The following is a 16112-nucleotide window of genomic DNA, read 5'->3' on the forward strand; positions in this document are numbered from 1 at the left end:
ACCTAAGGGTTTATGACTTAGCACACAGTAGAGGAAGTGATCCCAGGAACACTACATAGTATGATATAGACTTAGCGAACTACACTGGGAGCCGATCACCTCCCGATACAGTCCTGATTACTTTCCGAACAATACGGAGTGTCGACATCAGCCCAGCCGAGGTCCAATCCCATCCGAGCTGTGGGGAACTCCAACATTTCTCCCTACTCACTTAATTTATAACCGTTAGGGCCCCGGACCCAGTACTAGGTCACCCATCCCCACCCGGACCCAGCTAGAGAAAAGTCACGTATATAACTAGCGTGTTACATTTATTGATGTTGCTTACCCAGGCCGCTTATGCCTACGCTCAGCTCATGCTCAGTAAGCGAACCAAGGCACTTAGGTGATGATCAGTGAGTGGATCAGGGCGCTCAGGGGCGTGCTAGGTTTGAGAGCATACGTGACATCGCCAGTAACGGGTGGGTCCGCCACAGTCGGATCTTCGGGCCACAGTAGGAGCTTCGGGCCACAGTAGGAGCTTCGGGCCACAGTAGGAGCTTCGGGCCACAGTAAAGAATTAATCCGAAGGTGCCAAGTGTTTTAGAGGTAATGTCACCCTTCGGAAGTTGTATTTATTCTTAATGTTCTTCGCAATCGTTTCTAGATCACTATAGTAAATACGATATTTATAGAAGATTTTAAGAGATAGTAATGCTATTTAGATTATATTAAACCTACTTATAGGGCTAAAAATTTATTATATTATTTACTATGGTGTTCTAAAGTACGTAGCTCGGAGGATGCGTAGCTTGGTAGAGAATTATGTTAGAACGGTGGCGTAATGGAAGAATGTGAAAGAGATATTGCCAAGCAATTAATATTACTAGCGGTCAGGTTTGAACCAATCATATAGGATGCAACTATGCAAAACATATTGACTGTGGCGGACCCGCCCGTTACTGGCGACATGATCAGGGTTCTCTGCTAGGATTTAGTGACCAAAAAGCGGAAGGTCTGAGCACTAAAACGGAAAGGGAAGGCCAAGAAGTGGCAGAGGTAACTAAGTAGATAGGCTGAACGGGGCGTTCCGTATTCCGTGCCCCGTGACATCCACATCGGGGCTGGGTCAGCACTGCCCTTTCCCTCGACCTAGTGCGAAGAGTTCATCATGGATGTCTCTAGTATCTGATATCTGGTTCTGTCGGGTTTGCTGGTTATAAGAACCCAAGGGTGCCTCCTACATACTCCGAGCCACGTCCACCAACAAAAACTGGCCCCACAATCACCATGCTGGAACATTCAAGCAAATTGGAATTCACCCAGTACGAAATCGCTGGTGGTAATTGGAACTCTGAATACCAAATCGTGACCGACGGCTCAACCATATACCACGTCCAAAACTCAACTTCCACGCCAGACAAACCAGAACTTACTTTCTACGCCGGAACGAACACCAATGGTCCAGTCGCAGGAACTGGCAAATTCATTCGCTTCTCATCAGACGTCAAGATCAACCTAGGTGATCCAAGCCATTCGGACAAGGCAACATGCACTACCACTCTAAGCAAGAAGGGTTTCCTCTCAACCCGCCACACCTTCCAAATGGATATCCACGGCGAAAATCGCACTTTCACTTGGAAGAACACAGAATCCCATGAGAGCTTCGGTCCGACTGGGAGCCACAAGATGGTTGACGAACAGAACCAGGTTCTAGCGGTTCTCTCGCCTGGTGGTGGTCGTGTGCAGAAAGATGGGTACGTGAATGTTTATGCATTCTGGGGTGAGAGCTTTGATTTGATGGTTCTTGTTACTGCACTGGTTCTTAGGGAAAAGACCAGGCGGGAGAAGGGGGAATCTTCGTATGTTGCGGGTGGTGGTGGCCTATCGTCTGCATTTTGAAGGGATAAGTTATCATAATTTGAATGTACGTTTTACGATACCTTTTATAGTAGACCTTAGTGTCACTCCTCTTCCTCTATGATAGTTAGGTACCTAGTGGTCCGTCTACTTTGGCCTATCTAGTATTTAGTACACTGCCGTCATTGTTTGGTATCTTTAAAGGGCTATGTTAAATAGACCGCCCCTTTATGATAAACGGACCGGCTTACTATCTCAGGGAAAGCGTAGTATTTATATTACCAATATCTACTGTACGTGTACTTCGCTCTATTAGAATCATAGTAAGCCATTGATAAATCTAAAATAAGCCCATAGGATGTCCTTGAGTATCATGTCTCTAAGCTCGTATCCTAAATAAGTTTGGTGATTCGCCCTATCATGTTTACATTTTACGTTTACTGTAGAGTACCGATGGTGTATATTCATACAAAAAAAGCGTTTGAGAACTAATAACAATCTAGCACAACGCGAATAATACCCAATTAACACTGTGGCAAGATATCGCCATGAATCTAAAGAAATAATCTATAACTTGTCAGCAAAGTTAGCAACATTAAAGAGAGGAGAATTTCAAACGTTCTCAATGTCGAACCGCAGGTTTAGCTGTTTGCGTTTCGCGTTGAAGAATGTGATTTTAGCAATTCGCTTGACACCCTGGCCATACGCACCTAGAATGAAATATGCGACAACCTTGCCAAGTCGCGTACCCAGCAAGGCATTGAACTCCGGCGATGGAGGCATCCAGACTCCCGTAGGCCACGTTCCATGGTCATCATCGCTTGGATATGGAAGTCGATGAGTGTGGCAAATTGTCGTGATACACTCTACCGTGTCCTCGTTCTGGACATCGGTCAGAAATACGTACCGCAAGTCACTCAGTGAGGAGTAGTTTTCATAGATCGCCTTGGTTAGTTCGGAAATCCATGGAGCGGTTGAGTCATTTTCTCTCCTGATACATTCAATGATCATCACTCCTGGACCAATTCGCCCGGACCAGTGGGCCCATGGGAGTTCGTTCTTGTGAAGTGAAAGGAATTGACAGACAGAATCTGCGTCCTCTACTGAGGTCTCGACTGGTAGACCCAGACTGGCGACCCAATTAGATTGGGTCAGGCTCAAACATGCCGCTTTGCTATATATGAAATATTCTGACGGCGGCAGATTTGCCATGGTTACCGTGGTCTTAGGAATAGGACATCCGGGTTCATTGGCGTTGTTCAACCATTTTTGCAAGTTTTCCGCCTTCGGCTCCCACTTAGGGTAACTTGGAGCCATGGAGATGTTGACAATTTCCGTTGAAGTCTTAAAGATTTGTTGATGTAACTTGTTTTCGTGTTCAGCTATAGGGTGGTTCCGGCTACCTTAAATAGCTTTACTTGCGACATGGCAGTGAGGGACTTGACAGTACTATCAAAGAGACAATGGGATTATGCAAATAATGAGATGAAAGAGGTACTCGATGAAAGCCCATTCAACAAATAAAGGGACCAAAATGCCAAGGGTCAAAATAATCTCAGACAAAGAGTGAAAGAGGTCTTGAGTGGCTAACACCTCGAGATTGGGGTCGGATCAAATGGTTCACGGAGATGGACAGCACAGTGGTGCTGGCCGGGTAGGAAGCTTCCATTTGGTTGTCCCCGGAGCTTCCTCATGTCTTGACAATCTCCGTTCATCTTCTCTTTCGATAGGTAGTTGAAGACTTCACCACCAGCGGCCTTACGCTTAGCAGCAGTCTTGCTGACCGTGACTTTCTCGGTATACCAGTCTTCCAGTCCCCTGTGCATCGACCATGGTGTCTGCGCTTTTGACTTGTCCAGAATTCGTTCTACCTTGCCACATACTTCTCTTGCATCCGACCACCATCATCAGGGAATCCAGTCTTTCTGCTGATGACACGGCAAACAGCCGTTCAATTCATGCGATGTCATCGTTGGATACACATCTGTGTTGGTATCGAAAATCACAAGTCAGTGATTGAGTACCTTGTCGAGAGAAGGAGCCTGCGGCGCTCGTCCAAATTTCCTGGTTGCGTCTGGTTTGCTGGTCGGGGGCTTCAAGTCTGACGAATGCCCAGATGTTATTTGCCCTATGTCACCAACTGAGGGTGGCAGATAGAGACTTGGAGAATCGGGAGCGAGCTTTGCCAGGACCTTCGCTCGGTGTCCTTGTTCAAATGCGAAGACTAGAAATTGCTCGAGCGAATTCTGCAAACATTTGACCTCTCGAGTAGTCCCTCTCAGACCCGTCCTATCGGAACGCCCTCAATTGTTGGCAGTCGTAGGCTATCGTATCCAGCCGTGGCAATTGTTTGGTAGGAGGCGACTCTGTTCAAAGGTTAGCAGATTCATAGAGATATTCAGTCAGTCATCAGTTAGGATCACCTAGATCTGCGTCGTCTTTTTTGTCGTGTGACAAAGGATAGGTGAAAGGAGGAGAGGATGAGTAAGGAAGAGGATGAGGAAGTAGGATAGTAGAGAAGGAAGAGGGTAAGGAAGTAAGATAGTAGAGATGGAAGAGGGTAAAGTTAGAAACTAATAGCTATATATAGTAGTACCCTTTCCGATAATTAAGAAGTAAAAGGAGGATAGAATATATTTACTAGCTAAAGCTACTCTCGCTCCTAATAATCAAGAGAGAAAGGAGGGGGAGAGACCCTAGAAGAGCAAACAAAGGTCATATTGACTGCCCCAATCAACTCTACGGGAAAGTAATGTCGAATGGCTTTTGGCTCGATTTGTTATTCGCTGTATTATTTATTGCAACTGTACTCTGTTCGCCTCATTATATCCATCTATATCAAACGCAAGAGATTCATCTACTGGGTGCTCCAAATCGTGCACATAAGTCTAATCACGTCTAGTTTCCAGCCAAGCAACTTGACAGGCCTCTAATCTAAGCCTTGCCATCAGACAGCGAGACAACAGCCCACTTACCACTCCAGGCCCACTTGCGAGACTCCGAGCCACCGCCACCAGGCAGTTCACGAAGTTTCTCGTCCTCGCCGGGGGGGAGGCCAACGACGGTATCAGCCTTGCAGGTGCGGAAGGCCAAGACACGAATACCAGACTTGGGACCGAGGGGCCCGATAGCCTCTGTGAATGGCGTGGTAGGATCCCATGCGGCCTGGATGTTATTAGCATACGTTCAAGTTCACCCGTGAATGAAAGAGTCCACTTACATCATTAACCAACTTCCGGTAGTTCAAATCACCCTTGAACAGGACAAGCTCGCTCTCCTTCAAATCTTCAAACAGCTCCGGGGCAACATGCGGCATACGCCAATAACCACCTTGAGTAGTCCAGAACGCATGCGGGCGCAAAATTAGCTTACCATCCTGGTGGAACTGGCTCCACTGCTCGAAGAGGAACTGCACGTCGGACACCTCCTTCTCTGAAAGTGGCGGGGACGTCTTGCCGGAGTCATCGGCGGCTGTGTAGAAGGCTTGTGGGTCGACCATGCTGTTGAGGAGGTCGGAGAAATCCTTCGGCGTGACATCGGACACAAACCATGGGAAACGCTTGGGGTGGAGAACGACTGTTGTCGCCAGGCCTGCGGAGAGCAAGTATCCGCCGAGAATTAGGTCGACGAAGAGCTCGAAGCCGGAGTTGTCGAGGACAATGTCGACGCGGCGCTCGCCGTCTTTCTTCTCTTTACGGGCTTTTTGCATGGCGTCGAAGGCGGCGTCGAGGTCGTTGACGATGATGTTCTTTTGAGAGTCCTTGCGCGCTTGAGAACCTTGAAGCTTTTGGATATCCTCATATGTGAGAGATGTCAAGAGAGAAAGGTCGGTAGCATTGCCCCATAGGCAGATCTCGCACATCTCTGAGAAGAGAAGCTTCTCGGCTTGTTCAACCTGTTCAGGCGACTTTCCTTCCGCTCCTTTGCCTGACTCTGCTTCTTGTGCTAGCTCGCGATATCTTGCGGCGAGTTCTAGTACGGCAGGGCGAGAGGACTTGAATGTGTCCATCTTCTGGCGGGCGAACACATCATAGCCCCTCCAGTGCTTTGACAATGCGAAGAGAGCTTCTATCCGGCGATCTGTGTTGATATCAGGTCAGCATCGGTTTACTTTACATTCAGTTGGCTGCATACAGAGGTAGCATTCGGCGTACAGCCAGGGCACGTCGTGCCAGTGAGGGTTTCCTCGCTGCTCCAGCTCCTGGTTGTAAGAGGCAATATCGGGGTGTCCGTCGTCGTCCAAAGGGCTATCAGTCGATCGGTCAGAAAAGTCTCCTCTTCAAGGTGTGGAACGAGAAGACTCACGTAAGTTGTCGGTCATGCTGCAGCTCATACTTCAACTTAGCCATGTTGGCAATGATACCCTTGCCTTCATTGGCCTTCTCGTCATCATCCACACCAACGACCGTGCGGTGCAGGTCATCAATGGCACCAGTCTATGCCCATCACATATAATCAGCAATTGACACCGAGGCCTTAGTCGTCCGAGGTAAGCTTACAATGATAACGGGCCATCGGTCATTCGCTGAGACCGAGGCAAAGCTCGACTTATCGGAAGTGAGGTATTGAGCTGATCAGGTTAGCAACGAATACAATCGGGCGGCAAAACACCACTTACGTGTCTTAGGATCGAATTCCATGACTGCTTTATGTGAAGTGGTCTACCAGATCGGAGAGCAAAAGAAATGCATGGGGCAGAATCGAGGGGAAACCGCGGGGCAAGGGCGGTGTGAAGTATACAACGGCGACGTCACAACTACAGTACAGGGAACAAGTTGGAACACGTCAATCATGCACATAAATACATTAGAAACATCATTTCTAGATCTCTTGGCAACGCCGCGCTTGCAAATCAGATTCCCTATCACATTCCCATAAGAGGCGAGTTTTGTGCATATGCCTGGGACTGTTAGCTTGAAACTTGAGTTGAGATTAAAGGGAACTTACCATCGGCTTGATATCGGGGTGGGGCACGGCCTCGAACACTTCGTAGTTGAGCTTGAGTTCAGGGCCGATGTTAATGTAGGCACCCTTGTTTTCGGTCGAGTCGCAATACTTGGGAGCGGAGAAGACGGTGATACAGCGGCCGTCGTGCTCAACCTCGTAACCATCCATGCGCACCTCGTGCGAGCGGATGATTGCTTCCAGACCGTTGTTCTCGCAGAAGCGCTTAGTGACATCTGGTCCGAATTGGAGGCCGACTCCACGTTTGCTGGGGCCACGGCCAGGCATTGTCTGCGGGTCGGTCCAGAGCATCTCCATCATCAGGCCGGCTTGGCCGGGTTGCCGTTGGTTGTGGCGGTTGAGCTTGCGGATATCGTTCAGGGTAATCTTGTCGTCGGAGAAGAGACCGCCGTGTAGGACGAGGTACTTGTCGCCGATCAGGGTGGCCAGGGGAAGGGCTGAGAAGGACTCGGAGAACACCTTGAATACACGCTCGTTATACTTGGCCTTACATTCGCCTTCGAATCCGTAAACCTTATTCATATCGTCCGTTTCATGGTTTCCGCGGTTGAGGAAAAGACCGTTGGGTCGCAGCCACTTGTATGCATATAGGAGCAAGGCAATTTCGCAAGACCAGGAGCCACGGTCGACAAAGTCACCGTTGAAGAGATAAGCGTGGGTATCGGAGGGAGCGCCGTTTCGTCTGAAGATCTCAAGCAAATCGAAGAATTGGCCTGTTCAAGTTAGCAACAGCTTAACTATGCCGTGGTAGGCCGAACATACCGTGTGTATCACCGCAAACCGTCAACTTCTTGCCAGATTCAACGCCAATCTCCACCATCGTGGGCTCGGCGTAGACGAGATCCTTGACAGCCTTGATTATCTGGAAGACATACTTGCGGTGGATCTTCTTTCCATCCTTAAACCGCTCAATCATGTCATCAATGAATTCCTGTGACATTTCCTCGCCGAGGCGCACACCATCGTAACCATCCTCAACCTTGATAGCCTCAATATCCAGGTCCGCAAACGCGGAGGGCGGATCCGAAACTTCAATGGCCTTCTCGAAGTTTATGCGACGAACAAGCTTCTCACACTCGGCAGTCTTGAGCTTCGCGCTCTGGTTGGCGGGCTCGCGCTTGACAACAGCCTTGAAATCCTTCAAAGCATCCTGGTAGCTAAGAATGGCAGCATAAGCCAGGGCACGGCGCCAGTAAGCCTAGAAGAAACCCAAAATCAGCATATATCCTCACACAACCTCCATCTGCAGGATATGTAGCGACGGACCTTCACATAGTTGGGATCGAGCTCCAATGCCTTTGTAGCGTCGGCGATGGCAAAACCGAATGCCTCGAGTTTGAATTGGGCCTGTAGCAGGGGACGCATCAGCAAACACCATTCCAGTCTAAATGCACACGCGACTCGCGAGAATGTGCCACCATGAGTATCAGGAACGCACCTGGGCCCGGTTGCAAAAGAAGGACGGATCCTGGTCATATTTATCGATAGCCTGGTTATAAAAGTCGACAGCTGTAGGCCAGTCATGCGCAGCAAAGGCCTTGTTGCCTTGCACCTTGAGAGCCGTGCCGGCTGCTTGATCGGTAGCCATTGGGGGGCGGAGGAAAATGCGAGGGGCACGAGACAAGCGATGATCGGGATCGGAGAGAGGGTAAAAAGAAAGCAAAGAGAAAGAGAGCAGAACCCCGAATGGAAAGCTCCTGAATAAGAGAGAAGGTAATAATAAGAAAAAGAAAGAGAACTAAGCGTGGCGGCTAAGAAAAAAAACGAAGGGTCTCTTGTTCCTGGTTCTCCCATGTTCTTTTTCCCCGATCGCAACGGGGCTTGGCATCCAGACTCGACCTCCGATCTCTTTCACTCCTCCTTGCCTTCCTCTACAGCTTACCAATGTCTTTCTACGCCGCTCCAAACCAGCAGCGCACGCTGCGTGCCTGCATGGTCTGCTCCGTCGTCCAAATCCACAATGTATGAGCTCTTCCTCTTACTTTCCGCAGCTTACTCTGACCACCCCGGTTACTCCAGAAATTCATGCGTGAAGGCTGTCCGAACTGCGAAAATACCCTCCAGCTCCGCGGAAACAACGACGCTATCCAAGAATGCACGTCGCAGGTCTTTGAGGGTTTAATCGCTGTTCGAGATCCAGCTGTTAGCTGGGTTGCTCGCTGGCAGCGGTTGGATAACTATGTGCCGGGTACATATGCGACCAAGGTGACAGGTTCGGTGAGTGAAGTCTCCAATTTCTGAGGGGATGTGCAATGGAATACAATTTCTGTGGACCTCTCAAGTCTGTCGAGCAGTGTTGCTAATTCTGTTCGTGTCAATAGCTCCCCGAATACATCATCAGCAGTCTTGAGGACTCTGGAATCAAATATGTTCCGTGCGTGCGCCCCAGCTCTATAAACACAACCTTCGTGGCTCTTTTCTTCGGTTCATACTGACTGCTTGTCACAGGCGAGATGGAAGTACCGGCGAGGAGGATGCTTGAAGTACCTACCGGTCTCGGGCACTACACGACCTCCCCACCCTTGTTCATACGATTCTGGTCCGGATACCCCTATAGCACACGCCATTCGATAAGCAGGGTGGGAAATGGTTTGGACAATTTTGCTGGTTAGGAGTTTCGGATGGAGCATTGCACACTTTCTTATTTCTTCATATTACTTATTGGATTACAAGGGCATGGCAGGACCAAACTGCTGCTTATGAGACCAGTGCCAAATTCCTTTTTCTGGAACCATAAAACATAAAACCGCGGCTGGGATGATTATCACTACAAGTCTCGGTAATTCTCTTGGGTCATAATTCAATTGACAAGCAAACTGTCTAGAAATGTACATGGCCATTTTGTATGCCGTAAACTCGTTGCAGCAAGATTGAAAAAAAAAGAAAAGAAAACAGTCATAAATATAGTAAAAGAAACGCTCATTAAATCAAGTTCAAACGCCCGGGCAATTTTCCAAAAGTCATAACTCAGAAAGGACATTGCCGGACTGAGTTTAGACGGCCTGAATGATCTGCTCGAGCTTCTCGAGCAGGATATCAGCGTGGTGCTTCTGGAAGACGAGCATGGGGCGCAGGCGGACAGCGGAGGCGCCACTGCCACCGATGTTGATACCGAAGGACTTGGCCTTGGCAACGAGCTGGTCACGCTTGGGGGTGTCCCAGGCGATGAATGTGCCCTGGTTCTTACCGCGCAGGTTCTGGAAGTGCTGGGGGTACTTCTCGGCGAGACGCTGGAGACCGCCGTACAGGTAGTCACCGGTGATGCGGGTGTTCTCGACTAGGCCGAGACGCTCGACTTCATCGATGATACCGCGGAAGATCAGAGCGCGGGCTGGGTCACCCATCCAGGTGTTGAACTGGCGGTAAGGCTTGTTGGGGCGCAGGGCAGGGTTGCCGTAGTAGTAACCGGCAGTCTGGGCCTTCTTGGAGAAGGTGACCATGTCGGGGGGAGAGGACAGGTTCCAGTGGTCGTGAGCCCAGAACTTTCCGGTGGCACCGACACCGGTCTGCACCTCGTCGACGATGAAGAGGACGTTGGTACGCTTGGTAATGTCGCGGAGACCCTGGAAGAAGGCGGGTGAGGCGTGGTTGTCACCACCCTCGGACTGGATGGGCTCGACCATGACGGCGGCGACGGGGTTGTGGAACTCCTTGATGAGGCGCTCGACCTCGGCCAGGCAGCGCTGCTCCTCGGCTGCGTTCTCCTGGACGTGCTCCTCCAGAGGGTACTTCAGCTGGGGGAAGGTGGCCTGGGGCCAATCGAAGGCGGGGATATCCAGCTTGTGGATGGCCTTGGAGCGGGTGGTAGAGAGGGATCCGAAGAGACGGCCGTGGAAGGCAGACTTGAAGGACAGGATGGAGAGCTGGGGAGAGCCGGGGCCGGCGTTGTTCATGGTGGAGAGCAGCTCCTCCTCAGTGAACTCGACCTCGGGGCCACCACGCTGCAACTGGCGGTAGTACATGAAGGCCGCCTTGTAGGCAGTCTCGTTGGCGTCGGAGCCAGCCATGGCAGTGAAGACCTGGTCAAGACCCTTGGGGGCGGCGCGGAGGACACCAGTCTTGAGGACGTGAGCCCAGTCGGAAGAGGGGAAGTTACCCAGGGCTGGGCGGTTGATGAGGGCAGAGGTCATCTCGGGGGTGGCAGCAACCTCCTTGAGGTGGGGGTTGTTGTAGCCAACGGGAATAGAGGCGATTTGAGCATACACATCGAGCAGCTTGTTGCCATCGAGATCGGCAATGCTATTGAAATGTTAACAAGGGTCATAGTAGAGGAATTGGCTGTCTTACTAGTTACCAATGGACTGGTTGTAGTCAGTCAGCATGTTCAAGCTGCGAACGTCGAAGACCTTATCGAGCTCGGCGGCAGCAGCCTGGTTCTTAGGGCCGGGGATAGTGCCGGAGACAGAGGGAGCGGTAGGCTCATTGGGAAAGTAAGGCTTCTCAGAAGCCCGGAGAGAGGCAGTGGTAGAGAGAGAGCGGGCAGCAGGGAGGCGAGCGGCAGAGCGCAGCCGTGTGCTGGCACGGAAAACCGAGGCCATTGCGAATTATAGGGAGAAGGGAGTATAGGAGGCTGTCCGAGGGAGTATAAAATCGGAAAAGCAAAGGTGTGTGACAGAGAGAGAACACAAAAATGCGCGGGGGGTTTTATATGGCAACTGTTATCGGTCTTATCCTGGAGCTTCAGATCTACCCCCCGCGTATAGGTCGGCGGTTTCAGCCAATCATATACTCTCATTGACAGCGAAACGCCGAAGATCCGATGGGGAATGTCGACGGATTGAGAAAGTCTACGCTGGTGGATTTTATAGTCAATTCGATATGGTAAGAGTTTCCATCTCGACAGCTATTACTGTACATTGCTCAATTGGAGTCGAGTCACGCGGGTGTCGTTGTTCTTTTGTACATTACTTCTCCCTGTCGATCACTGATAAGCTAGATCTCACTCTTGGCACGTTCCCGTATCTATGCATAGGTTATATGTTAGTATAATTATGCGGTGATCTTTTGGTTCTCACCGCAACTTTAGGTGTCATACGTCTCTCGTAGATCTATACTAGGCACATTGGGTCTGGGCTGTGGATATTGTTGTACAGATACCGGTTCAACATGGGCTGCGAATGTATATATATCTCAACCATGAACTGTACCACCAACCTTCAAATACTGCAAACCGGTTAACAGATCGAGTCCGACGGAGTAGCGAATGAACACATAGAGGTATTACCAAGCAACTATATTCTTTCCACATTACTTAGTTGACTCAATTGACCCTGTAGGGCTGCATGAGCTTGGCGATTGGCCTGAAGAGACCCACCCCACTATCAAAACAATCCCTTTCCGCTCATGAAGCAATAATATTATCGACCAATCAATCAATTGGGCTTGTGGTTTAGTGGTATAATACTCCCTTAGCATGGGAGTGGTCCGGGGTTCGATTCCCCGCGAGTCCATTGCTTTTTGTTCCTGTTCCTTTGCGCCTAACCTTTATTTTTTTAGGTTGAATAGCGGTGTGGTGGCGATAATGGATTTTTCCCTGGTTGATGGATATGGACTTTCGGTTATTATGTCAACTAGTGCTCCGATTCTAACAATCCGGGTTCCATAACTCAGTTGGTTAGAGTGTGGTGCTAATAACGCCAAAGTCGAGGGATTGGTTACATACACCTTCTCAAACCAAGAAAGAAGCAAAGAAGCCCGCAGCTAGAGAGACAACAACACTGACCGAGAGGGTAGAGATACCACCAGCCGAATTAGAAGGCGAGGGTGTAGAAGAAGATGTAGACGATGACGATGAGCTCATAGAACCTCTCGAACTAGACGCAGTTTCACTCGCTCTTCCTATACCCGTAGAAGTTGACATCGAGCCACCGGCACTAGAAACTGTTTCTCCATTCCCAGTCCCAGTCCCAGCCGAAGTCTCAGTGGCAGTCACAGTAGGATCGAAAGAAGTAGTAGTAAAAAAACAAGACTGAACAAGATCATTAGCATCTAAACAAAGGTTAGTCCACACTCCCAATACATAAAACAAAAACAAGAACAAAACAAACCATTATCCCTTCCATCCTTACTATACTTCGAAATACAAGCATCACACATCGACAAACTCGAAGCAGCCTTGGAATCCTTGCAGATGCAGTTCAACTCCGCTGTATCATCATCATGGGTCTTTGCGTCGCAGGATGCTGTCAGGCTCACGATTGGAGCGCAGACTTGTTTGCACTGGGATGGGAGGTTGTTGCATCGATATCTCCTGCCGCGGCGAGGGATGCTAGGAGGGAGAGGGATAGGGTTGGGTAGAGGTACTGCATTTTGTATACCATTAAGAAGATTTGGTGGGTTAGAACTGGTGATTGGTGAAGTTGGGTGATCTATATTTTGAGCGGGATGACTATTGTTATATCTTTTTTTTCTCGGACCACGTCATGTTCCGGTAGACTCTGAAGCTTGGAATACTGGACACATCAATTAGGTAAATTCTGGAGGGTCGCCGGGGTCAATTTGCGGGGAATCGGGGCGATTTCTGTGGAGATCAACAGGGTGTTCTCCACGGGGGGTCCCAATAGCGTGTACATTGTACTGTAGTTCGACTGAGAGGTACAAGTACATGTGTATTGGTAAAGCAGCGAGGAGGCTGGATGATTCCAAACAATCGAATTTCGCTCGTAAGTAGATAGCAAGAATTGGAGAATTGGATAAGAAAGTAACGCTCATAACTCTAACGCCATCGCACGCTCCAAGAGCCATTCAGTATTTCCAAATAGAAAGAAGCAAAAACAAATAGAGATTAATGACACCGCCCAAGTCCTCACACGTTCTCCTTGCCGAGTGCTCTGGACTTATTGTTGATTTGCTTCTGTCTGAGTCGGGACTGGGCATCCGCAATTCGTTCAGGAGAAAGACCTCCTCGTTGTATGTCGTTCAACCCGTACCGCTTGCCCACTCGGTCACCAGCTGAGATTGTGTAGTTTGTATACCGACTGCGAGACGGGAGATCAGACAGGGAGTCGAGAGTTGATTTAATATGTGTTCGCTCTCGTTGCGTGTTTCTGCTGCTGAGCCCGGTGTCATCTGCACCGAGAAGATTGAGAGCTCGAGTAGGACGGTTTTCACCGAGCCGTCGTTTGGAATATGTGCGGTTTAGAGATTTGAGAGCTGAAATATCAGGAGGCGACGAAGGTGGAACTCCGTCTAATTCAACGTGGTGGGATTCATGGCGTGGCTTTGGCAGGATCTCGTTCAGGTAATGGGTCACCTCGTCGTCATCTGCGGCCGTGTTCCGGAGATGGCGCCTTGAGCCAATTGTGCCCAAAGTAGCACTGCGCAGAGCAGGCCGCGACTCACGGACCTTGGACCGTGGACTCGGGCTTGGGGGCGGCTCGATGTCGTCTGTGGGCTCTTCTTCTGGATCTGCTGGATCTTCTTGCTCAAGATCCTGGCCGGCAAAGTCAAACACTTGCACACCCGTGGGGTCTTTGCGAGGGCTGAAAGATTGCCGCTCAGTAGAAGGCAGAACTGGGAAAGGTTCGGTCGTGCCAAGTCTCAACTTCAAAAGGTCGATTTGCTTCTGCATTCTGCGACGCTCTGCGTCCAAGGCATTTCTCAAATTTTCCTCTGATTCACGGTGCTCTTTGGTGACAGTCTTCAGTCTCTCCCTGTATTCCTGGACCCGTAACTCCAGTCTCGACTCTCTCTGCTTCAGTTTCGTTTCTTTTTCCTTGCGCCGACCCTCGTACCGCGACATTTCCTGCTTCACTCGAGCTAGCGTTTGCTTGAGCGTGTTGTTCTCTTGCTCGAGTGTTTGAGCTTTCTTCTCTGAGCTTTGCGCGAGGGTTTGGAGTGTGCCCAGCTCGGACTGTTGGCGTTGCATTTCTTCAATCTTGGCATTGGCTTGTTTTAGCTCTTGCTGCGCTTTACGGAGCTCGTCTGAGGGAGCCCCGGAAGACGTCTCTTCCTTCTTCTTTTCTGTGATTTGTGCCGCATCGCTCACAACGTCGTGTTTTTCTAAGGCGTTGCGCAGCGACGTGACTTGTTGCTTGTATTGCAGTGCAAGAGCGGTCTGCTTGGTCAGATCCTGGATCAGTTGCTCCTTATCCACCTTGGATCCTTCCCCAACCATGGTAGAAGCAAGTCGTGATACCTGCCTCTCCATCTCTGCAACCTTCTCCTCTTCCTCCTTAAGCTTATCGGCCAGCCGCATGGCTTCGGAGTCCTTCTTGCGAGCATATGACTTGGCAATGCACCGGTAATGAATCAACTTTTTGATCTCTTTGTTCGTTCTCACACGGTAGTTGTCGAATTCTGATTTCCAATATTTGCCCGACTCGGAGTGCGGGTCCTCCAGGTTGACGGTGACATCTTCATCTGGAATTTCTTTCGTTCGAGAGCTGGCAGGTTTTACTTCCCCTGCAGTCTCTTCAGACTGGACGGAGTCCACGTTCTTGGACGCGTTATCGCGTGCATCCATGAGCGTCTGGGTGAGTTTGCTCCGTGGTTTGCCGCTCCCATCCGAAGAGCCGGACATCCACTGGACGCTGAGGTTACCAGTCGGATTCGGTGGAGTTCTGGCTGGCTTGCTGGCCGAGCCAGGGCGTTTCCCCTCATTGTCAACAACACTCTCTCCAAACGACACAGTCTTGCGTCGGTTTAGTATCGTCCCGGGGGTGACCAGAATGCTCTTCGTAGGAGATCCAGTGGGGTTGAGCATCGCGTCATCACCCGTTGGGTTCGCGTCTGTCGTGATATCAGGCGGCGGGAGCTTCATTGTATCACTCTTGCTTCGTTGATGGGGGGATAGCTTTGGTTTCGACGCGTGTATTCCATCTTCTTCATCCGCTCCAGGTGTCCCAAAAAGGGCACTCTTAAAGGCGCGAATTGCAAAGACAGGAGCTGGAGTCTCGGGGGGTTCAAGCAGCTTGGAGTCCTCTAAGTATAATGGTTAGTGGAGATATTCAGGGGACACGAATATGATAGAACCAACCCCCTTGCTCATTCCCCTTCATCCAGTCCAACATATCTAAATGGCCAAAGTGCCAAAGTAAGGAAGTGGAGGGTTTGTTTATGTCGCGCGGTCGGAAAAAGCAGAAGCGCCGATCATCTTATCGATACGGCTCTTGGCACTCAGCACTTACACTACATGTAAGCACAGAGAACTCATCCATGATGTTTGATGTGACTCGGTCAGGTTTGAATTGATCTGCTTAAGACTGGAACAATACTTGTATTCCGACTTGATTGGTCCACAACTTGCACTCCCAGCACATCATCCCCAGACATCAAATCACCCCGACATACGACAGCGACACTCTGCT

At 50.0% G+C, this 16112-nt stretch overlaps 8 protein-coding genes across 8 annotated transcripts; 2 read left to right on the top strand and 6 right to left on the bottom strand.

Moving 5' to 3' along the window:
• Nucleotides 1-1269: 1269 nt before the first annotated feature.
• Nucleotides 1270-1881, top strand: PENARI_c002G00223 (uncharacterized protein; the record flags this gene model as incomplete). The annotated part of the gene is made up of 1 exon (XM_022627146.1): nucleotides 1270-1881. The coding sequence occupies one exon, from the start codon at nucleotides 1270-1272 to the stop codon at nucleotides 1879-1881; it is 612 nt and encodes a 203-aa protein (XP_022492872.1).
• Nucleotides 1882-2406: 525 nt separating this feature from the next.
• Nucleotides 2407-3156, bottom strand: PENARI_c002G08139 (uncharacterized protein; the record flags this gene model as incomplete). Its single annotated transcript, XM_022627705.1, has 3 exons — nucleotides 2407-2412; nucleotides 2458-2968; nucleotides 3035-3156. The coding sequence occupies 3 exons, from the start codon at nucleotides 3154-3156 to the stop codon at nucleotides 2407-2409; spliced, it is 639 nt and encodes a 212-aa protein (XP_022492565.1).
• Nucleotides 3157-4773: 1617 nt separating this feature from the next.
• Nucleotides 4774-6479, bottom strand: PENARI_c002G03770 (damage-control phosphatase ARMT1 family protein; the record flags this gene model as incomplete). The annotated part of the gene is made up of 6 exons (XM_022627389.1): nucleotides 4774-5004; nucleotides 5060-5919; nucleotides 5974-6086; nucleotides 6145-6275; nucleotides 6339-6409; nucleotides 6458-6479. The coding sequence occupies 6 exons, from the start codon at nucleotides 6477-6479 to the stop codon at nucleotides 4774-4776; spliced, it is 1428 nt and encodes a 475-aa protein (XP_022492577.1).
• A 224-nt stretch (nucleotides 6480-6703) lies between these two features.
• ppt1 (protein serine/threonine phosphatase PPT1) lies at nucleotides 6704-8392 on the bottom strand (the record flags this gene model as incomplete). The annotated part of the gene is made up of 5 exons (XM_022627947.1): nucleotides 6704-6739; nucleotides 6787-7517; nucleotides 7567-8002; nucleotides 8071-8151; nucleotides 8243-8392. The coding sequence occupies 5 exons, from the start codon at nucleotides 8390-8392 to the stop codon at nucleotides 6704-6706; spliced, it is 1434 nt and encodes a 477-aa protein (XP_022492161.1).
• Nucleotides 8393-8688: 296 nt separating this feature from the next.
• Nucleotides 8689-9286, top strand: spt4 (transcription elongation factor SPT4; the record flags this gene model as incomplete). The annotated part of the gene is made up of 4 exons (XM_022627639.1): nucleotides 8689-8766; nucleotides 8824-9021; nucleotides 9126-9178; nucleotides 9253-9286. 4 exons carry the CDS (start codon nucleotides 8689-8691, stop codon nucleotides 9284-9286), a joined length of 363 nt encoding a protein of 120 aa, XP_022492531.1.
• Nucleotides 9287-9797: 511 nt separating this feature from the next.
• On the bottom strand, nucleotides 9798-11342 carry gatA (4-aminobutyrate transaminase gatA; the record flags this gene model as incomplete). The annotated part of the gene is made up of 2 exons (XM_022627653.1): nucleotides 9798-11043; nucleotides 11092-11342. The coding sequence occupies 2 exons, from the start codon at nucleotides 11340-11342 to the stop codon at nucleotides 9798-9800; spliced, it is 1497 nt and encodes a 498-aa protein (XP_022492532.1).
• Nucleotides 11343-12785: 1443 nt separating this feature from the next.
• PENARI_c002G09646 (uncharacterized protein) lies at nucleotides 12786-13112 on the bottom strand (the record flags this gene model as incomplete). The annotated part of the gene is made up of 2 exons (XM_022627806.1): nucleotides 12786-12792; nucleotides 13000-13112. The coding sequence occupies 2 exons, from the start codon at nucleotides 13110-13112 to the stop codon at nucleotides 12786-12788; spliced, it is 120 nt and encodes a 39-aa protein (XP_022492530.1).
• A 497-nt stretch (nucleotides 13113-13609) lies between these two features.
• PENARI_c002G06228 (uncharacterized protein) lies at nucleotides 13610-15962 on the bottom strand (the record flags this gene model as incomplete). The annotated part of the gene is made up of 2 exons (XM_022627560.1): nucleotides 13610-15724; nucleotides 15933-15962. The coding sequence occupies 2 exons, from the start codon at nucleotides 15960-15962 to the stop codon at nucleotides 13610-13612; spliced, it is 2145 nt and encodes a 714-aa protein (XP_022492669.1).
• Between the last annotated feature and the right edge of the window lie 150 nt (nucleotides 15963-16112).

Source organism: Penicillium arizonense, assembly GCF_001773325.1.
Source record: "Penicillium arizonense strain CBS 141311 chromosome Unknown PENARI_contig002, whole genome shotgun sequence".
NCBI lineage: Eukaryota > Fungi > Ascomycota > Eurotiomycetes > Eurotiales > Aspergillaceae > Penicillium > Penicillium arizonense.